General features: G+C 52.0%; 2 protein-coding genes across 4 annotated transcripts; both read right to left on the minus strand.

Annotated features, from left to right (window-relative positions):
• Window positions 1–6,212: 6,212 nt before the first annotated feature.
• Window positions 6,213–8,910, minus strand: Krt16 (keratin 16). 3 transcript variants are annotated; one of them, XM_059271767.1, is made up of 8 exons: window positions 8,392–8,910; window positions 7,845–7,927; window positions 7,571–7,727; window positions 7,323–7,484; window positions 7,105–7,230; window positions 6,593–6,813; window positions 6,449–6,495; window positions 6,213–6,307 (listed from the first exon to the last, which is right to left on the minus strand). In XM_059271767.1, exons 1-8 carry the CDS (start codon window positions 8,908–8,910, stop codon window positions 6,213–6,215), a joined length of 1,410 nt encoding a protein of 469 aa, XP_059127750.1. The 3 variants fall into 3 exon arrangements, with proteins under 3 accessions (XP_059127750.1, XP_059127751.1, XP_059127749.1); XM_059271768.1 differs by having other exon boundaries at window positions 6,213–6,231; window positions 6,469–6,498; XM_059271766.1 differs by having other exon boundaries at window positions 6,449–6,498.
• Window positions 8,911–15,611: 6,701 nt separating this feature from the next.
• On the minus strand, window positions 15,612–20,616 carry Krt17 (keratin 17). The gene is given in 7 exon segments (XM_059271772.1): window positions 15,612–15,828; window positions 16,723–17,016; window positions 17,107–17,232; window positions 17,777–17,938; window positions 18,564–18,720; window positions 19,091–19,173; window positions 20,164–20,616. Coding segments are annotated over 7 exon segments (1,332 nt in total). The 5' UTR covers window positions 20,596–20,616; the 3' UTR covers window positions 15,612–15,750.
• Between the last annotated feature and the right edge of the window lie 1,446 nt (window positions 20,617–22,062).

Here is a 22,062-nt window from a genome sequence, read left to right on the forward strand (position 1 = left end):
GTAGGCTATATCCCCAGTCTTTACTGTCCATTAAAAGACAACTGTTTTATGTCTGCAAAACACAGCAATGGACAGGGAAAATTCCAGCTCTTCAATGAGTTTTATTAACTGCCAAGCCCCAAGAATACTTCATCCCCCACCCCCTCTCGATTATTTTAGGCCTTGTTGTGATTTGAATACTGTCCATACCACCTCTCTCTCCGAGGAACTTGGGCAGGAGCTCAACTCCTGCAGTTATACGGCAATGGTATTAGGAAGGTAGACACTTAAACTCAACTACAGTATTTGTAGGTGGCCATCTTTGCAAAATGACCAGGCTTAAATAAGGTCATTATTGAATTTTGGTGGCTATAGAAGAAAGAGAAGAGAGACAAGATACACAGACATAAATACAGGGACTCCTGTGTGTCCTACCAAGAGAAGTCATGTGCTACTCGGAGATTCTACCTGCAAGAAGGTCATCACCAGAGGTTGAGCCAATAGGACTCGGAACCAACGGAACCCTAAAAACATAAGCCAAAATAATAACCTTTATGAAGTTACCAGGCATCACATAGTTCATTATAATAATGCAAAACTAGCTAATATGAACCTCGGTTTCCCTGTCTATGTAGTGGCAGCCCTTCTCACGAACTTCTCGAGGGTCCAGTGATCAGAGGCAAACTGTCTGGGGACAGTGGTCCTGGCCACTCTTTACAACAGCTCCCGCACGCAGGTAAGGTGTGATCCACAGCCTGTGTTCTGATATCTCATTCTGAACAATTCCTGTGCATGTGTGCCAGGCCAGGAGCTGTTCATCAGCCCATGTCTGTATCTCTGTGTAAGGGTCCCTGTATGACATCAGCTCTGAGACAGATGAATCGCTTGATTAAGGAAGTGCTCGGAAGACAATGCTCAAAGTTGGCACAGGCATGTCTTGAAAATGACACTCCCGTTCCCTGCTGGCAAATAAGCAGATTGGCACAACGCCTCTTGAAATCAATTTGGCAATACAAATCAAGAACCTCGAAACATTTCTATCTGCTCATTTAGTAATTACATTTCCGAGAACTAGCCTAAGGGAATGATCCAAAAGTATTTAGTTATGAAAGTGTTATGTAGAAGGATGTTCACTGCAGCAGCCACAAATGGTGGAAAGAACACCAAAAATGGACAAAGCTTTTAGTAATAAAATATTAATCGTGTTTCATTTATAATATTAATAAAATTGACACCAGGGATGCCACTGTGTCTTAGGCTGCTTGCTTAGCATTCTTAGGCTCTCGAAGTAGATACACAGCACCATGGGAAAAAAAGTTGAATGCAAAATGGATTCAGTAGACTGTAGCTGTAATTACAACATACATAAGTGTTTTCATGTGCGTGTAAAAATAAGAAACTTGTTACCGGTAGTTGCTTTGGGGTATTGGGGTTTAGGGTTCAGTATGACTCATAAGGTTCACCCTATAATCTGGAAGACAGGGTTGGTGACCATAAAGAGAGAGATGTGTTTGCTGAACAATTAACAAAAATTATTTATTGTAAAATAATGAATCAGGCTCAGCAACCTTGAAAGGTGAATATGGTTTCACCACGCAAAGCAGGGATTTCAGATTAAAAAGACAAACTAAATACATGGTTTAGTTTCGCCTTGTAAGCACCGCTAGGATGACTGTAATTGGATAAAATCCATGAGGACAAAAAGTAAGAGTAAAATCCAAAGGACAAAGGGGCTTACAGCAGTGAAGTGTCCGAATCTGGACAAGGAAAATGGAGTGTCCACCCAGGCAGAGAGCGAGAGCAAAGCAGATCACACATCAGAACACCAGAAGGCCACTCACTGCCAGCGAAGGTCCGAGACATCTCTGAAAATGAGGTCAGAGTGAGCTGGAAACAGGAGGCCGGCAGGCAGTGCATTCACGCAGTCCTAGTATCCAGGAGGCTGAGGCAGGAGGATCCCAAGTTCAAACCAGCCTAGGTGGCATGGTGAGACCCTGTCTCAAGAAAACAGCAGGAGGGGTGAGAGGTCTTTTTTTTTTTTTTTTTTTTTTTTTTTTTTTGGTTTTTCGAGACAGGGTTTCTCTGTGTAGCTTTGCGCCTTTCCTGGGACTCACTTGGTAGCCCAGGCTGGCCTCGAACTCACAGAGATCCGCCTGCCTCTGCCTCCCGAGTGCTGGGATTAAAGGCGTGCACCACCACCGCCCAGCTCGTCTTTTTTTTTTTTTTTTAAATTTATCTTATGTGCATTGGTGTGAAGGTGTCAGATCCCCTGGAGCTGGAGTTACAAACAGTTATGAGCTGCCATGTGGATGTTGGTAATTGAACCCAGGTCCTCTGGGAAATCAGCCAGTGCTTTTAACCTCTGAGCCATCTCTCCAGCCCTGGGTTAGAGGTCTTAAGCAGTAGGGAAGTCTCCATAGGTCCTCTTTCCCTCCTCACATCTGATAGCTACCGACTACTCTAGCTTTGGACCAGAAGAATCTGGAAGTCAACTCAAAAAAAAACACACCCCAGTAGGTAGGAACCAAGAGCAACAACTGGGGTAACACACTGAAATGATCAGTTAAAACATTACAGATTAGCAGACTGGGACCTTCCCATCCCCCTGCTCCCGCATGTCTCCCAGAAAGCTGGTAGGTAGCTTTTACAATCTACACAGGAAATTATAAACATCCTTTCCAAAGAAGTTCCATCTCAAGGGAAATTGACTCTAGATTCAACATCCAGGCACTTCAGTGAAGCAGCATATCGCGGTCAGATAAATCCACAGTAAGACGGCCTAGAAGACAAGCCCTGTGCTGTACACATACTCCAATCAGCTCCTTGTAATCTTTCTCTTAAATGTGATTGGCTACCAAGGACCAAAAGAAATTTGAGAAGAGTTTCCTGTGTGAAAGATGGAGTCAAAACAAAAAACAAAAACAAAAAACAAAACAAAAAAAAATTGAGGCACTTACAAGAAAGCTGAAAAATAAAAAATAAAAAAAAACTAGAGTTGTCTAAGCCATAACTAACAGGCCCAAAGGGACAAAACATCTTAAGTCAAGAACTAGCCGGGCGGTGGTGGCGCACGCCTTTAATCCCAGCACTCGGGAGGCAGAGCCAGGCGGATCTCTGTGAGTTCGAGGCCAGCCTGGGCTACCAAGTGAGTTCCAGGACAGGCGCAAAGCTACACAGAGAAACCCTGTCTCGAAAAACCAAAAAAAAAAAAAAAAAAAAAAAAAAAAAAAAAAAAAAAAAAAAAAAGAACTAAAGGCTGCTAATAGTGGGTGGTAGTGGCATATGCCTTTAATTCCAGCACAGGGCAGAGGCAGGCCTGGTGTCCAGAGAGAGTTCCAGGACAGTCAGGGCTACACAAAGAAACCCTATCTTGAAAAATTTAAAAAAAAAAAAGCCTACTGACAAAATATCCAGAGCTATGGAATATCAAAAACATTGCAGTTTTTTTAAACTTTAAATAATATATTTTGTTGACAAAAATAAGAATTTTTTTCAAAAAGTAACAAAAAAGACAAATTAAATTGAAAATAGGATGAGATACTCATGAAAAGAAAAGGGTTCCAGAAAGAGAGGAAGTAGGGAAAGGAAGCTATAAAAATAAGGGAATTTTCCAGAACTTTAGAACTTAAGTTCCCATGCTAGAAGTAAGAACTCATACCCAATCCAATGGGAGAAGACACAGCTGTATCAAGGCATTACATGTGATAGTCCATTCCATTAGGGAGAAAAAGCACTACAATGTTTCCAGTAAAGAGAGTGGGAACAGAACAGGACAAAGGATCTACAACCAAAGTGGTTTGAGACTTTTTAATAGCAACACTGAGAGCCAATGATGACACTGAAAACCCTCAGATGCAGAGGAAAAACAGTGCCTGACCTAGACTACTATACTCAACCAAACTATCTAGACTCCTATACCCAACCAAACTGTCAAGAGTGAGAGTAAACAAAAGATCTTTCCAGACATGAGAAGTTCCACAACAACAACAAAAAAGCTAACCCATATGAATCCCTTCTTGAAAAACAGCTGGAATATGTGATTCCCTAAAATAGTTGAGGGAGAGAGAGAGTGCTCACATAGTAGACTGGAACAGGAAGACAGAAGATATCTTCAATATGAAATTGATAGAAATCCCAGGATGTTAACACATTAAGAGGATATGTATATTCAACAGTAAACCAGAGAATAAGTGAATGACATAAACATAGAAAACTTAAACAAATTGGTTTAAAAATGTTTATTCCAAGGAAATTTACTGCACTATAAAAACATGTTTTGACTATGAATAGTATATAGTCACAATAATGTATATAACCAAAATTATGAATCTGTTCAGAAAATGGAGAAGTCAATATCTTATAAGAACTACATTATCATCCTTCAGATAGAGGAGGAAGCATTTGGTTAAAAAGTGAAGCTAAGTAATCAAGAAATGGAAGTAGAAGATTGACATTTAAAAATAAAAAAGCCGGGCAGTGGTGGCACACGCCTTTAGTCCCAGCACTCGGGAGGCAGAGCCAGGTGGATCTCTGTGAGTTCGAGGCCAGCCTGGTCTCCCAAGCGAGTTCCAGGAAAGGCGCAAAACTACACAGAGAAACCCTGTCTCGAAAAAATAAAATAAAATAAAATAAAGAAGACAATACCAAAAAGAAAGAGCTGAGGTTGAAAGTGGGATGTTAGAAATTTCTTCATGGTTTATTAAAATGCAAAATCCCACGCACAAATAATAAAAGAACAAAAGGGGAACCTGAGCCGAATCACAAGCCACCGCCAACCCCATGCCGTGGCTCATTTCCTCTCCACTCTGCCTTTTCTCTTGGTCACATCCATCCCCCATGAAAACCCCATCTTGGACCAAAATGCTCCTCTCAATTGGCTAGTGAGCCAGTGACAGAATTCCCATAACAATGGGAGGTAGGAAAAGAGAAAGGAGCCAGCTGGGGAATGGTTCTTCTTCGCACAAGTGGAACACACATACTCATACACACACACACACACACACACACACACACACACACACACACACATTATGCTATTATACATACATAACTCTTTTCCTCTTAAATTCTGGAAGAGAGCCAGGGAAAAAGAACAGTTCCTGAGAGGTGTGGACCATGCAATTAGGAAGAGTTGACTCATGAGAGCAGCATAGGGAAGGGCCGAGTGAGTGCAAGGAGGAACCGTCACCGGCCCTTGAGTAAGAGGGTGCTGATCTCTGTTTTCCTGACTTTGACCAAACTCCTGAGAGAAGAGATGTCTGGTAGAAACTGGAGATGGGAGAGACAGATGGAAAGAGACCTATACCCAGTTCCTGGGAGAGAGGGGAAAGGCTGTAGAAATGGTGTTAGCGCTGGAGATGAGTGAAGATGGGGAGCAGTTGTTTCCCAGGGATTCAACAGCATTCAAATGAAGGAACAGTTAAGGTGAGGAGAAAGGACAGGCTAGGAGAAGGGAGATTTTGACCATGGCCATGACCCCATCCCAAGGCTCTGCCTTCCCTTCCATATCAAAATCACTCTGTGTGTGTGTGTATGTGTGTATGTGTGTGTGTACACTCACACGTGTGCACTCACAAGCACATACGGAATGCTTGCTTGTGTGTAGAAGAGCTGTTCCCAAGCACAACTCTGAAGTTCAGAGATCAACAAACTTAGGAGTCTTTGGGGAGAAATACCTGAACAGGTGGAGTGGTGTTAACGGAAAGGCAGAAGACCTGAGGTGGAACTTCAAATGCCACATCCTGTATCTTTAATGCAAATACGCTAACTTCCCTGAATCCCAGGAGTTTTTAACCCCAAAATGTCCCTAACTACACCTGCCTTGCAGGGGCCCTAAAAGAGGAGAGTTATAGACCCTCTGTAGAAGGCCTCACACGGTGGCCATCAACATTCATGAATATCTTCCCACCTTGTGTGGCCCACTCCCCCACCATCCACCCCCTAATGACAAGAGAACTTCTGGAAGATCTTCTGAAACACAGTCAGTTCTCTACATCTCTTTAAGTGTGGGAACCCCAGAGGAGTTCCTGGGAGGCCCCTTCAACTCCTCTCCCATCAGTTGAAACATGGAGATCACACACAAGTTTTGCATCAACCAGAAAGTCAGCTTTATTAGCCCACCACCAGCAGAGGGGAAGGGAGACAGCTGGGGGCCGCGCTAAGGAAACAGGGTCCTGGCTCAGGCCTCCAGGATGTGAGGCTGGTACGGGCCAGGAGGCTCTGAGCGAAGCAGATTAGTTCCTGGAACTCTGGCTTTGGCTCTGGCTGAAGCTGGATGAGCCTTGCTCCTTCAGAATGGACCGAGGCTGGCGAGAGGATGAGGAGAAGGCTGCAGAAGAGAAGGGGGAAAGTGTGGTGGGCTCTGGGAGCTAAGTAAGCTGCCAGGCAGGGGAAGGGAGGCCCAGGGCTCTGGGAGGAGGGGTTTGGCCCTTATACCACAGAGTCAGGCTGTGGACCCCAAGTGCCTTACCTTCTCGGGAAGAATAGGACTGGCCAGATGAGTGCTGTGAGGAGGAGCTGCTGGGATGGGGGCGGGGAGGAAACGGGAGTGTTAGATGTGCTGGGAGTAGCAGGGGACAGAGGTGCTATGAACAGGGTCTAAGGGCCAACTCACTGGACATCCTCGCCATCCAGCAGCCGGCGGTAGGTGGCGATCTCCTGCTCCAGCCGGGTCTTCACATCCAACAAGATGTTGTACTCCTGGCTCTGCTGCTCCATCTCACAGCGCAGCTGAGCCAGCTGCTCCTCCACGCTGCTAATCAAGCCCTGGATCTGGGCCAGCTGCATGCAGTACCTGCCCTTGGTCTCTTCTAGGCTGTTCTCCAAGGATGCTTTCTGTGAGGGGAAGGAAAGGGAGGAGGATTGGTGGTGATGGTCGCTCTGTCTCTGCACTTCTGTCTGGGCACACTTTTGGATAGACACATGGATCTTGACCCCAGCTGGGGGTAATCAGAAGAGACAAATTGGAGAAGTGTTTTCCCAACATTCCGGTCTCAATGCCTCCATCTCTGTAATGGGTACCACGATGCTTCCAGTCTCATCCCCACGAAAAGAAAAGTGGAACTGGATGGTGACCCTCTTGAGGGATGGTGACTGGGGACCGCACTGGGGCGGGGTGCTTCATACCATGCTGAGCTGGGACTGCAGTTCGATCTCCAAGCTCTGGAATACTCTGCGGAGCTCAGACACCTCACTGCGGCCGCTCTGTATCAGCTCACTGTTAGAGGCCACTTCCTTGTTCAGCTCTTCAGTCTGAGACAGGAGAGAGGAGGAGGTGTGAGACTCTCTAAAGCCTCCCTGCCCAGGCGGCCTGGGGGAGTGAGCACAGGTGAGGTGAGTCCCACCTTGCTCAGGAACCAGGCCTCCGCATCTCTGCGGTTCTTCTCCGCCATCTGCTCATACTGGTCTCGCATCTCATTCAGGATGCGGCTCAGGTCCACACCAGGGGCTGCGTCCATCTCCACGTTGACATCCCCACCAGTCTGACCCCTCAAGGCAAGCATCTCCTGGGAAAGATCACAAGAGGGTGGTCACCTCTCCTGGGAACCTCACCAAACCAGCCTTTCATCCCCAAACATAGCAGCAGCCTCACCTCCTCATGGTTCTTCTTCAGGTAGGCCAGTTCCTCCTTCAGGCTCTCAATCTGCATCTCCAGGTCAGTCCTGGCCAGGGTCAGCTCATCCAGCACCCGGCGCAGGCCATTGATGTCGGCCTCCACAGTCTGGCGCAGGGCCAGCTCATGCTCATACCTGAGAGGGCAGAGATCATAGCTGCAGATGAACAGCCCTACTCTTTTGTCCTTGCCCTCTGCCCTCTGCCCTCTGCCCTCTGCTCTCTACCCTCTGCCTAGCATGATGGCTGCTCACTTGGTCCTAAAGTCGTCAGCTGCCAGCCTGGCATTGTCGATTTGCAAAATGGGCTGCGCATTCTCCAGAGTGGCCGCAATGATCTAGAATGGGAACAAAAAGATAGGAGGTCTGATCAGCCAGCCAGGGACCCTCTGCTCAAGGGAGAAGGACAGAGGCGGGCAAAGGAGTCTCCCCAAATCCAGTGATCACCTGGCTGGCAGGTCAGCTCCTACAGCTTCCGCAGACAACTGGTTACTTCTCTACCCAACTCGGGATACGCAGGGTGCAGTTCTATCTACCCCCCCCCCATCCCAGGCCCAGAGTTAAGGAGCTGAACATTCAGCACAAAGTAGCCTCAAAAGCATTAAGGAGTCAAGCAAGGTCTTAGTTCCAGCCGAGGCAGGGATGTTCGAAAGAGATCCTCTCCCACTTCTCTAGGTAACTCTGACCATTGGCCTCCAAAAGTCTTTAGTCTTCTTGCCTATGTATCAGACTCTGTGGAAGTGGTTTCCTAAAGTCCGCTGCAGTTCTGGCCGCTCAACATGTCATCCCCAGAACCACCCACCTTGCTCTTCAGGTCCTCGATGGTCTTGAAGTAAGGGCTGTAGTCTTTGATCTCAGTGGGCCGCTGCCTCTGGTACCAGTCACGGATCTTCACCTCCAGGTCAGTGTTGGCCTCCTCCAGGGCTCGCACCTTGTCCAGGTAGCTGGCCAGCCGGTCATTGAGGTTCTGCATGGTCACTTTCTCACTGCCCACCAGGAGCCCATCACCACCACCGAAGCCACCACCAAGACCGCCACCGAAGCCACCCCCAAAGCTGCCACCACCGAAGCCACCCCCAAAGCCACTACCCAGGCCACCCCCAAAGCTGCTACTGCTGAAGCCCCCACCGTAGCCACCCCCCATCCCGCAGGCTCCCCCAGAGGAGAAGCGAGAGGAGCTGACTGACAGGCCCCCATAGGTGCTGGGAGCCCGGCAGGATCCTCCAGTCAGGACGGAGGAGATGCGGCTGGAGCCACCACTGATGCCGCAGGAGCCCTTCATGGAGCCAGAGGAGGTGAACTGGCGGCTGCAGGTGGTCATGTCGTGGAGGAAGGTGAGCGCGTGAGCAAGTCAGCAGAAGGTAGAGAGAACAGCTCAGGGAGATGTGGATGCTGTGGGTGCCTCAGACACCAGGTTCCTTTATATGCACCCGGGGAAGGCGGGGCCCTCCGACTGCTGACTCTAGGTTCCCCTCTGGATTTCGTCACTCGGTCCCGTCCAACTCCTCACTCTGGATTATTCAGCCCAGGGTGGACTCTCCCCTCCATGTGCTGGCTCAGAGTTCCCACCCAGTTCTGGGGGTGTGGGGCCGAGAGAAAAACACACAAATCAGAGCTAGTACTGACTCAGGCTGTGTGGCCAGGAATCGGGCTTCTGTTCCTGGAGCCCGAGGGGACGGCAACAGCGAGGCAACAGCGAGGCTTCGATGCAGGCTGTTTTGAGGCAGCTGCGTCCTCAGGCAGTGAGTCAACCTCTCAAGCTTCCCTGCCCTACAGTGAGAACCACAGGTGTCAGGAGCCCCATTGATACACTCCCAGACTGTCTCGGGATGCTGTCGTGGGATTTCACGTGCCATGCTGGAGAGCTGGGTTGATCGCTGTGGAACCTGAAGTCCTTCGCCTCCCCTCTCTGTGCCAGCTTTCCCTCCACAAGGACAAGTCTGGGCTGGGTAGCTACAGTCCTTTCTAGTTCTAAAAATCAAAGGATTCCTCTCCCGTGGCACCTAATTTGGATCTGGAGGCTGCCTATGAAACACCAAGACGTCCACAGTGGCGTACACCATGGCAACCATACCCTATGCAGCCACACACTCACCCTGCCTCTCACTCACTGCCCAGTACAGGAGGATCTTGTCACCCCTCTGAACCTGCAGGACACAACTGTCCTGAAGAAGCATGCCTGGAGGACCCTACCCCAGTGGCCAGCCTCTTCAACCTTCTTTGCAGCCTAGCTGCCTTTGGAATCCACCTCCAGATCCTGGCCCCTAACGTAAGACCCTGCACCTAGAGAGCATTCACTCCCAGCTCACAACTCTTCCATGCCACCTCCTGCCCTCACCTGCTCAGGGCCTCCCCTGTGGTCTGCAGTGGACTGCAGTAGGGGGGAATTCCATCCTGCTCCTAATTCTGTTTGTCTGCCCCTGCCTCTACCTCCACTGCACCCCACCGTGGACCTCAGAGTCCCCATGTGGAAACCATCTTGCCCAGGAGCTACCCAGCAGCTTTCTGGTGGCCACAGTTCCAGGCTGGGCTTGGTGGCCTTGTTCATCTAGTGTGCACAGGGTTGTCTCGTTCGTTGTACTGCTCAGGGATACCGTCACACTTGTTACACAGTTCCGAGAGGAAGGCCAGAGGTGGATGTCATTCCCACCACTAATCTACAGATGAAGGCGTGGGAACACGGGCAACTTGGGTGGGGGGGCTCCCAGAGCGTCAGCCCCTGCAGACTCTCTACCATCGAGAGCCTCTCTCTCTCTCTCTCTCTCTCTCTCTCTCTCTCTCTCTCTCTCTCTCTCTCTCTCTCGGCACCTCTCGGTTCACATCTTCTTCTCGATCCTTGAATGAACCTTGTAGGTGAGGAGGACTAGGGAGGAAAGAGGTGGGAGTCAACCATTGCCACTCGCCTTATAGCCACCAAGTCAGACAGGCTCCCATGAGCTGTGCAGGCAAGGGGGCAAGTCAGTCCAATTCTCACCTGCCTCCCCATAGCGCTTAGTAGGAGTTCTGGCCACGGTGGGCATAGCCTTAGCCTGAAAGAAAGGATGGAGTCTGGACCCAACGACAGTCTTCTGGATACCATGGGCAATGCCCATGGCACTGGACTCTGCTCTTGCCCTGTCATCCTTCTCTTGAAGTGACAGGAGCCCAAAGAGTCTTGCCTGAGGCTGAGTTCAGTGAGGGCAGAGAATTTGGGTTTTTACTACGACAACTCATTGTAACCTGTTGGCCACCCAACCAGAGGTTAAAATACTCGGTGGAGGTCTCCCGTTATCTCTGGTCTGTAGTAGTCCTCCAGTCTTGGGCTTCGGGAAGGGAAGAATTCAAATGGGACGCATCAGTAGATCAAGCAGTAAAGGGTTTAATTAGAGCAGGCAAGGAAGAAAGAACAGTCTTCAGACAAGAGGGGGCAGGGCTGAGCGGCAGCGGCCTCCACACTGGCAGGCATGGGGTTATATTTTCTGCTCCACACTGTCACCTGCTGTGTCCCTCTCCCAGGGTGCACATTTCTAGAAAGGGGGTGTGCTTTTCTTAGAGGCCCACTTTGTCTGGAATTTAGTCTAAGTCTATGTATATTATATAAGAATACACTTAAAGGGTTTAAGCACCCCTAAAGCTGACTGGGGTAAAGAGGAGCAGACTTTATCATGTGATCTCCTGGAAACTAACTCTTGAAGTTGCTTTAATATAATCTGACTGGCAGGGCCCACTATCACCCATTGTATCTGTTTTGGGGGCCCTGAGCTAGCCTGTCTGGATTCAACTGCCACCATTATCTTTACACCATTTTTTAAGGCCTTGAGCTGGCCCACCCATGTTCCTTCTCTTCTCTCTTTGGGAAGCCTGCTTAGTCAGAACCTCCTGGAGCAAACTTCCTGCCCAATGAGAGCAAAGCTGAAGTGCATGTTTGGAGGAGCAGACCTGGAAGAGAGAACCCAATACTGCTCACTCAACCCCAAACTTTGGCAAAAGGATCTCAAAATCTTGGGGGAACCAGTCTGTTGATGTCTGGATGGGCCTGGAATTCATGTCCAACCACAGACCCATCTCCCTTAAGATGGGAAATGGCCACCAAGCCCCACCTACAGAAGGTGAAATGTTTGCCCAAGGTTTAACAGCATGAAAGGAAACAGAGACTTGAACCCAAGCTAAGGTTCATACTAACTCTCTCTCTCTATCCTCTCTCTCCATCTCTCTCCTTCTCTCTCTGTCTCTCTCTGTCTCTCTGTCTCTGTCTGTCTGTCTGTCTGTCTGTCTCTCTCTCTCTCTCTCTCACACACACACACACACACACACACACACACACAGCACTCTTGTGGTATAAAGTCCTGTGATGCTTGACTCCCAGGCCATACCGACCACAGGAGATATTTGGAGAAGTGAGACTCCCTGGGATTCAACTATAAAGGAAGAGGTTGTCCTGTTGTTCCTGGCCCTCTGAAGGGTCTTGGCAGGGCAAGGTTGTGACTGGGCCTTAGGCAGTCGGAGATAGCAGAGGAGTGAGGGACACTTCCTCTATGCTAGTGATGCATATTAATCCCAAAGTTGCCAGTACCTGGACCATTAAGCTACAGGTAATAGTCACTGAGTCCAGTAAAGCTGGCACCCCTCCAGGCAATGAACTCCTCCCCCATCTCTGCCTTTCGCCCCACCCCTTCTCAGGTATGAAGTCATATCACACTTGAATTGGCCAGGAAATATCATTGGCCAATGCCACACCTCAACTCACAGCGGTTCCCAAACCCAACAGATCATCAGACTCTCTACACAGACTCCTTGCCTGCGCCAACCCCTGCTTCAACATTGCCCAGGACAAGCCTGGTCTTGGAGCTCTTTTACAAGCTCCCCAAAGGATTCCCAGGCTGGAAAAGGAGGAGGCAGCTCTGGGAGCTCGGGGGTGAGGGGGTCCAGGGAGCCTGATATGACAGAGGGGCAGTTGCAGAGCCCCCAGCCCCTGGTGGACACATGGTGAGCCACAACAGAGCAGCCTGGAGTCAGGGCAAGCTGCTCGATCTCCGGGAGCCTCAGCTTCCTTCTCTAGGATGTGAGGCTAACACTGCTGTCTCACAGGCATGTTAGAGTAGAGGTGAAATAAAGCAAGTACCTGGTAGACTACTAAGCACCGCTGCAGTTATTCAATAGGGTCTACAAAGCACCCACTATGTGCCAGGCACTGACTCGATGAACAAGAAGAGAGGCCCTCCAAATGTACAGGCTGGTGAGAAAACACAGTAAGGACAGTTCTAGTGCTGTGTGTTTGGATCTTGGTGTTATACAATCATGAAAGGAGACAGAGCAAGGTCCTCAGGGATGAACAAATGTCCATTCCTGGTTCTGTGACCAGTCCTGGGTCAGAAGGAATCTACATGGGTCAGGCCTTTCCTACTCCCTCTCCCTCCTGCATGGCTGATGTCTGCTGCTGCCAAAGGCTCTCACACCAGTCACGAACAAGGAGTCCTAAGGACTCCTCCCTAACATGAGGGAGCCTAAGGCTCTGTCTAGCTGGGATGTGGACGAGGGGCAGAACCATCCTGGTTCTGATACCTCTGTTCCCTCAACTGCTCATGAGACCCACACTGCATGAGGGTCGAGTGTACTGTCAGGCCCGCCCCTGTGCCCCGTTCAGCAGCGTTCAGGGAAAAGCTCCTTTGAAGTCTCTTGAGTCCCTGCAGACCAGACATTGTCCCTTCTTCCCCTTGACCGAGCGCAGAACTAGGCACAGGCTGTTCAGTGAACAGTGCTGCTCACCACATCCATCTCTTTGCAGAAACCTAGCAGAAGTTAGCGTGGTGGAAGAAGAATGTCGGGCCTGCCTACCGATGACATGGGACTGTGTCTATCACAGGAAGGGAGAGCTGGGGCAGTCACATGCCTGTAGCTTCCACCAGAAAGATGGGATTTGGAGATGTGGCCAGACTGGGTACGGATAAACAGTGAACCCTCCACGGAGTCTCACCACTCGGTCCCCAATCCAGGCTCCAGCACTCATCCCCAGTAGCCTGGACTTGTCTGAGATGCCCTGGGACAAAGCCACTAAAGTTCTTTACACAGCCCCCTAGTGAGCCACTCAGTGTGGCCGTCTGACCTCATGACGTCCCCCACAGAACACACCACCTGCTCACTCAGGGGAGGACCACAGTCCAGGACTGTCTCCTGTCCTCCCCACACTGACTCCTCCTCATACCAGTAAGAGCGAATCCTCAGAAGGGGAAAAGCCCTTCCTGCTTCATAGCTGAGGGAAGGTAGGAGGTGGAGCCATGTCCTCTTCCCAGAACAGAGTAGGGTCCACTCCCGCCCTCACCTTGTCCTTTTCCTGATATGTCAGGCTTCGGGAGAATAGCTGAGTCACGGCCTGTCAGAGCCTCAGTGTCTCTATCCACACAATGGGGCACCTCTCCCCGCATTCTCCCTGCTTCCTGGGACTGTGATTCAGGTAAATGAGCTCACTCTCCAGAGTGAGCCATCCTGTCCCAGGCTGGTTCTTCTGGTTAGGGCCGGATGTACATCAGGGGCTGGGGGAATGTGCTCCTCTCCTGCCCCCATCCAAGCTATACCTGCTGGCAGGCAGCTGAGAAGCGCCAGCTGGATGGCACAGAGCCTGGGCAGCTTTGAGTCTCCCGGATGCTGCCGCAGCCTGAAGAGGAAACTCGGGCTCCCACGCCAGCCTCAGCACCACTCTCCCATCTCTCATGCCATGCTGTGCCCTCCAAGGTCTAGGAAGGGTCCGTGACCTACCCAAAGTCCTCACCCTCCAGCAGCTGGGGCTCTTGCCACTGTCCGCAGCTGTCCGTGCCAGCCTCCTCTGACCCCAAGCTCCTGCCACATCAGGGACTCTGACCCCTCCAATGCCTTTGCCCTCAGGTTCTTCTCTCTCCGCCTGGCACCGGGAGAGAGAAGGTATCTCTGGGTGCTGGTTCAAGATTCCCCCCTCCCAAACCCCTGTAGTGAATTTAGACAAGGAACCCTATTTTAACATCTTCCGACACCCCCAGTCCTTGAAGAAAACCAGGAAAGCAGCTGCCTTGCTCAGTGGCTTCCAGGTTTTACTCAAAAGAAGATGTCTAGGTACCAAGGATGTCCCTGACTCTGCTGCTCACAGCTGCCACCAGAATGAATCTGGTCTGGCACTCAGGAGGCCCTAGGTACAGGTGTGGCAGGAACTGCCCCACCTCCGTTTCCCCAGGATTCCACCTCCCTCTGTCACCTGTACTCCAGGAGTGGAATCAAGCCTACCAATCACCAGGGAGAGGGTCAATGCTCCCTGCCATGGCCCTCCACAGGGCCCCAGCTCACCCCATCCTTAGCTGACTGCTCTACCCGTGAGGAGACATTAAAACAAAGAGTCCATTCTTCCTCCTGTCCCTGCTAGGAACCTGCGTTTTCCAAGAAGCAGAGACCTCCCACACATCACCAAAATAAGGCCATGAAAGCTCCTCTTGTGGGTTCATGAGACTCCTAAAGGAACCTGAACCCTTAGCCCACCTACTCTACCCACATGGGTAGGTATACCTCTCCCCATCCTGGCCCACCTCCTCTCTCAGGGAGGAGCCAGGGATTGGATGAGTCATCCCTGGGGAATCAGGCTCCCGTACCTGAGATCTTCTGGTCCATTTGTGGGTGAGACACGAGACTGCTCGGAAGGAAGGGACTATGTGACTGCCCGAGGTCATGGACTGCATACGGGACAAGAGAAGGCTACCTGGGGCCTCCCATGATGCACTGACTCTATTCCAAGGCTGGCTTGGCCTGAACCATCCATCCCACCAAGGGGAGATGACTTCGGGAGATGCAAAGTAGGCTCAGCTCTCTTTACCTAGTCTAAGCTGACCAATGACCTTTATCTGCAAGAATAATGATGGGTATCCACAGATTGCTTCTCCTGTACCCTACACACACACACCACACACACACACACACACACACACACACACACACACACACATACACCAATCCATCCAGTGTCACCATGGTCATTTCAGTGTTCAGAACAAAGGACACAGTTCACACCAGATCAATAGGCTTTAATGGCACCAAGCAGGGGAACGCCAAGAAGAGGCTGAAGCAGAAGACTGATGCTGGAGAAGGCTACAGGCTACCAAGCAGAGAGGGATGCTGCCTCTCTCTGGCTAGCCTCAAGGAGCTGGCCAGAAGGAGCTGAGAGTCCTTAGCGGGTGGTCTGGTGGACCTGCTCCCGGGATGAGATGACCTTGCCATCCTGGACCTCTTCCACAATGGTGCGCACCTGGCGGGTGGTCACGGCTACAAGAGAAGCAGACACTTGGGCCGTGGGCAAGTGAAGAAGCTACTCTCGGCCCTCAGTCCCCTGTGTGGAAGCCAATGGCCTACCCCAGATACTGCAGAGTCTCTGTTCTCTTCTCAACAACACTGTGCATACACCCCTTCTGGCTTCATTTGCCTCCTTTCCACCCCACACTCTGCTGGGATCTCTGTGTGAGCCGTGGTCACTCGGACAGGCTATTTGATTCTGACCCACTTTGTCCTTCAAGAGAGTGGCTATGTACTCAGTACACTGAGTACTGCATAAAATGAGTCCTATATCCACTCCTTTGTAGTCTCCAGGGCTTGGGCTATGTTCCCATCTCCTCCACCACATGGAGATGCCCAAGACAAAACCCAGGTGCTCATCATCTCTGTTAGACTAGAAGCCTCAGAATGAAGATGATATCCCTCCCCCTCCCTCCCCCCCCCCCCCCCCGAGACTGAGATCTGGAGGCCAAGGACAATAGCTCTACCTCCCACCGAGCTCAAGTCCCCAGAGACAAAACTGCTCTGGCCCACCTCTAGGGTATCAGAAACAAAGATGTTCTCTCCACCAGATGACATCTACTCATCACACTACTGTCTCCAGGGTAACCAATCCTCTCTCTATGCCCTCATCAGACCAGTCTTTCTCCTTTGATCTTTCCTCTGAGCATCAGTTCTGAGCCCTAACAGGTTCATTCCTCCTATGCCTACTGAGGATTCGCCATCATTCCCTGAAACTCCTTAGGGACCCTGGCTCAGCAATGTGTTAGTGGCTTTCCTGCCCCCATGCATCCCCCTACCCCAGCCTTCAGTCACCAAGATCCTTACGTTCTTTTGGCTTGTACGTCAGGCTGGAAAAAAAAAAAAAAACAATGGAGAGATTAGATGAAGTCTGAGAGTCCCTTCCTCATCCCTAAGGCCCTAACCCCTCGGCCTCTACTCACTGGGCATCCTCTCCCTCCAGCAGGCGACGGTAAGTGGCGATCTCCTGCTCCAGCCGGGTCTTCACGTCCAGCAGGATCTTGTACTCCTGGTTCTGCTGCTCCATCTCACAGCGCAGCTGAGCCAGCTGCTCCTCCACGCTGCTGATCAGCCCCTGGATCTGAGACAGCTGCACGCAGTAGCGGTTCTCTGTCTCGGCCAGGCTGCCCTCCAGGGATGCTTTCTGCAGGAGAGCAGGAGATGGTCAGTGAGATTGGCAGAGCTGTCTCCCAGGGGCTGGACCCACCCCTGTGCATAGCAGCAGCATCCCTACCATGCTGAGCTGGGACTGCAGCTCGATCTCCAGGGCCTGCATGGTGCGTCGGAGCTCAGAGATCTCGCTCTTGCCGCTCTGCACCAGCTCGCTGTTGGTGGCCACCTCGCGGTTCAGCTCCTCGGTCTACAGACAGGAACAGTGTATGAGCCTGGACCGTTCCCCAAGTCAGATGCTTCATGTCCCCCCACATGCTCAGCCCAGAGGCCAGACAGGCACTTGGATCTATTCACAAGCCACCCCTTAGTGGCTGTGACTACCTTCCTGATCCGCCCCCCCAGCCTGTATCAGTCTTGTCCCCAAGCTCCCTACTTCCCAAGCCCTGAAACATGCTCACTGAAACATTATGGTTAATCTCTACAAGCAGGAGGCAACAGAACAAGACATTTAAGAGCCAGCCAGGACATGTAGCCCAGCTCCCGGTACTGATCTCTGGCTTCTTAAGTGAAGGTGGAAATTCCCAAGGTCTTTACCCTTCTCCCTTGATGCCACGAGGCACCTCCCACTCATCCCCCAGATGACTGACTAGATTACACCAGCTCTGTTGATGCAATGCCCTCCTGACTCTCTAGAGTCTGCAGAGTCGGTCCAGGGTAAGGCATCCCTAAGATGACATGCTGCTGTTGGGGCTCAGGCCCCTACAGCCTGTAGGGACTGCAACAGCTCTCACCTTGCTGAAGAACCAGTCTTCCGCATCTTTGCGGTTCTTCTCCGCCATCTTCTCGTACTGATCACGCATCTCTGATAGGATGCGGCTCAGGTCCACACCAGGAGCTGCGTCCATCTCCACATTGATTTCACCGCCCACCTGGCCTCTCAGAGCGTTCATCTCCTATGAGAGGAGGGGATGAAGGTGTAATCCGCTGAGCCAGTGTTGGTCCTACATTCCCAAGCCTTCCTAGCCCACATCTAGGTCTGACCCGCTTCTCCAAGACCTTTTGATCTACCCAGCCTCTTCCCTCTGACCCTCCTATGGATCTGTGTGTGTGTGTGTGTGTGTGTGTGTGTGTGTGTGTGTGTGTGTGTGTGTGTTCATTCTGCATGGACTCTACCCCTACCATCAGACTGTGCCTCCCCAGTTAGACTAAGGGCTCTTCAGGGACGTCTGATTCTAGGTCTTTGCCCCCCAAAACTTTCCTTCCAGTCTCCAAATGCCTGTGTGGAGCCTAGGTTCAAGAGTTGGAACTAACACAAGCATTTGAGCATCTCCCTCCTCTACTGTCATTGCGAGCAAGGCAAGGACAGGAGAGAAGGCCTCTATGAGGCCTGAGAGGTCCCTAAGGTGCAAGGATGCATGGAAGCCCTGGACCACAGGAACCAGGGCTGGACAGAAACGGCAACTCTACAGATGACTAAACCCAACAAGACCTCTCTCCCACGCCCTCAACCGCAACCCAGCCCCAGGGCTCAGCCACCCACTCCTCGTCTGCTCTGACCTGCTGACCCTGCCCCCTTACCTCCTCATGGTTCTTCTTCAGGTAGGCCAGCTCCTCCTTGAGATTCTCGATCTGCATCTCCAAGTCTGCTCTGGCCAGGGTCAGCTCATCCAGCACCCGGCGCAGGCCATTGATGTCAGCCTCCACGCTCATGCGCAGGGCCTGCTCCGTCTCAAACCTGCAGTGAGAGAGAACCAGAGACTTCCAGCCAGGGTACTCTAACACACAGGTCCTTGTCCTGTGTCATCCCTGCCCTCCCTGTGCCCAGAGCTGGAAGGACATATGAGAGAGAATCAGAGAGTGGAATGGAAGTCAGTTGCAACCCTGAGGGACCACCACAAGGCCAGACCCCCATGCCCATGGGCTTCCTGACTCTCCTCTGCCCGCTCCTCTCCCAACCCTCTTCAGAAGTTGCTATCTTTGCTCATCCAACTAAAAGGTCAGCTCCCAGCTCCCAGGACCTCTCACTCCTGTCTTCTGGGAAGTCAGGATGAGGAAAGGTACCTCAGATTCCCCCCTCAGCTTCTAACCCTCTAATTGGGACTCACTTGGTGCGGAAGTCATCAGCTGCCAGACGGGCATTGTCAATCTGAAGCAGGATGCTGGCATTATCCACAGTGGCCACAAGGATCTGGAAAGATGGCGGACCATTAGGTCATTGAGTTTAGGGGAGCTCAACCCAGGCCCATGTTCTGAGCCAGGCTTCCTGACTGGAGGCCCAGATTCGCTGCCTTCAGAGAAAATGCTTCTTCCTGCCAGCCACTGCCTACGCGGTGTTGCCCTTGTTGGCAGAGGTGGGCAAATGGGAGTCCAATGAGCTGAAACCTGACCCTAGTGCTTGTCTGCTCACACAGACCCTCCTCACATGCCAGTCTCAGCCTGAGACCTGAAGAGGCCTTGGGCTGGGAGGGGGACAGAGCAAGAGAATGTTGGGATAGCCTCAGGACAAAAGCTGTCCCTGAACTCCAGAAAGCATGGAGAGGCTGTGAGGAACCCCTTATTTTCCTATACCCCAGAAGGCATCACTGTGAGTCTCCCTAAAAAGGTAGCTAGAGGAGCCCTAGCCAGTGGGAATTCTACACCGGAAATCACTAGCCCTGGTAAATCTGGGCTCTGGTCCTCAGCCCTACCTTGGAGATTGCTGAGCCACCCACCACTTGAGGGACAAAGAGAACACAGGAAAGCCAAAGAAGCCAGAAAAGAAAAGTCCCCTAAAACATTTCCCATGAGAGTCTCGTGCCCCACCTCCTCCTGCTTCCTCTCTTGGGATTGCTACAGAGCTCGCTCCCAGACCCCATCATCAAAATCCCTCCTCACTGGGACACTCACAAATCCAGCTCCACTCTGTGGAACCAGTCCTCCACCTATACCCTCGTGGCCTAGACATCATTGACACGAGGCCTCAGGACTGCCCAAGGAGGAAAGAGACACTCCAAAGGAGCCCCGTGATGCCAGCTTGTTCCCAGCCCAGCCAGTTGCCCCCACAAAGGGAGGATGTGGGTCACACAAGCTCCTAGAAGCCAAACCAGAGCCTGGCTGCCCTGTGGCAGCCCCCATGGACCCCAGGCCTTGATGAGGGCGGGAGGTGGGTGGTTTAGGACCCTCCTGCCAGCATCCCTACCTTGTTCTTCAGATCCTCGATGGTGTGGTAGTAGGAGCTGTAGTCACGGGCCGGCCCGGGGGCCTGCTTCTGGTACCAGTCTCGGATCTTCACCTCCAGCTCCGTGTTGGCCTCCTCCAGGGCGCGCACCTTGTCCAGGTAGGAGGCCAGGCGGTCGTTGAGGTTCTGCATGGTGGCCTTCTCGCCTCCGGCCAGCAGCCCATCCACACCCCCGAAGCTGCCTCCATAGCCACTGCCAGTGCCAAAGCTGTAGCAGCTGGCGTAGCTATTGCTCCCGAGGGCACTGCCCAGGCCACTAGCGGACCCCAGCCTGCAGGAGCCGGCACCCAGGCTGCCAGACAGTCGGCAGGAGGTGCGGGATGAACCGCCCCCGAGGCCAGAGGAGCCCTTGATGGAGCTGGAGGAGGTGAACTGGCGGATGGTGGTGGTCATGGTGGCAGCGGGCAGCGGATGTGGAGCTGGAGGGCTTGGGAGGAAGAGAGGCACCAAGGTGCGTGCCGCGCTGGGGCTCGCCCGCTTCCTTTATAGGGCAGCCAGTGGGCGTAGCGATTACAACAGCTTCTCTGCTGTTTCCATTCCCCTGGGTTTTCATCACCACTGGCCACCCGCCAGCTCCCAGGTGGCGGCTGCGGGCCCCCTCCCCTCCCACCACCGGGGCTCTGCCTCATTTCACCAAATCCTGTGCTGGGTGTCATGATCGAGTGTGTGTGTGTGTGTCTGTCTCTGGTCTCAGGCCTGTCACCTGTGATTCAGGCAGGCCCTGCAGCTACGCTTTCCCATGACCTAATACGGACAAGAGGAGCTGACGACGTCACCTCCATCAGCCCTCCCAGGCAGCTGCCACCCCAGCTTGATGGGAAAAATGAAGTGAGGGAGTTAGGCAGCTCCACACACACCTAAGGTGGCTTCCCTTCTCGACATGCCACCCCACACATGCGAAAAGCCTGGATCTGGGAACCGGGGATGGGTCAGAAAGACTGGTTACCCATCCTGACTTGAGATCTGGGCTTAAACCCACCATGCCCCCACCACACAACACAGAAACTACCTCAAGACTCCAGTTGCCAACCCAGGCAGGAAACTGGAGCTTAGCAAGGAATGCAGTATCCAAACAGGCCCAGCTCACTCAAGGAGTGGGCTGGCCTCCTGCTCTTCGCTTAGCTCCAGCACCCCCCCCCCAACACTCCTCTAAGCAACCTCAACATCTAGGGACACATCCTGGGATGAGGCTCCCCCTGGCTAGTTTTCTGAATCGGTTCCCATTCCTGGGTCCCCTAGGAAGCCTAGACTTCTCTTCTAGACCTTTCCTGTCTTCCTTCGTACAGTACAACTTCCAGGACCAGGTGGGTGGAATAGAGGCCAGCTACAGCTCAGGAGGAAGCAGAGCTATGTATGGGAAGGATGCCTTATTAAAGGAAATCTGTGGAACCCTGAAGGGTTTGTCTCCTTCCATATTCCTTACCCTCTTCTCTATCCTGAGAGATCTCAGAGGAGGATGGGACAACTCAGGTCCCAGCCAGGAGAAAAACTAAAAGATCTTCCTTCGAAATACTCTTACCCCACCCTACCCCTGCCGGGTTCCCCACGACAAAGACCACAACATGGTTCCCCAGGGTGGGCCACAGGACCCACACCATGGCTCCATCTAGCCCTACCCACTATCCTAAGCCCAGCCCTAGGTCCTAGGGTCCTGGGAGGCCTGCTGGGCGGAATGTGGTCGTGTTTCAGACTGCCAATGGGTTCCTCCTCCCAGACAGGTCTAGACAGCCCCCATCAGCAGCTGGGAGAGATTTCCCCAATAGCCCAGGAGCTGCCAAGCCACCAAAGCAAACAGGATGCCCCCCACACTCACACAGCACGGCTGCCCCACCCCACACACACCCCCGGGGAGCCAGGTAG

Source organism: Peromyscus eremicus, chromosome 8a (genome assembly GCF_949786415.1).
Source record: "Peromyscus eremicus chromosome 8a, PerEre_H2_v1, whole genome shotgun sequence".
NCBI classification, from domain to species: Eukaryota; Metazoa; Chordata; class Mammalia; order Rodentia; family Cricetidae; genus Peromyscus; species Peromyscus eremicus.

Coding starts and splice junctions, on each gene's coding strand:
- Krt16 (XM_059271766.1), bottom strand. CDS start 8,910: ATGACCACCTGCAGCCGCCAGTTCACCTCCTCTGGCTCCATGAAGGGC. Junction 7,728..7,844: donor GCTGACGACTTTAGGACCAA/GTGAGCAGCCAT, acceptor CTGCCCTCTCAG/GTATGAGCATGAGCTGGCCC. Junction 6,499..6,592: donor CTGGATGGCGAGGATGTCCA/GTGAGTTGGCCC, acceptor CCCCCATCCCAG/CAGCTCCTCCTCACAGCACT.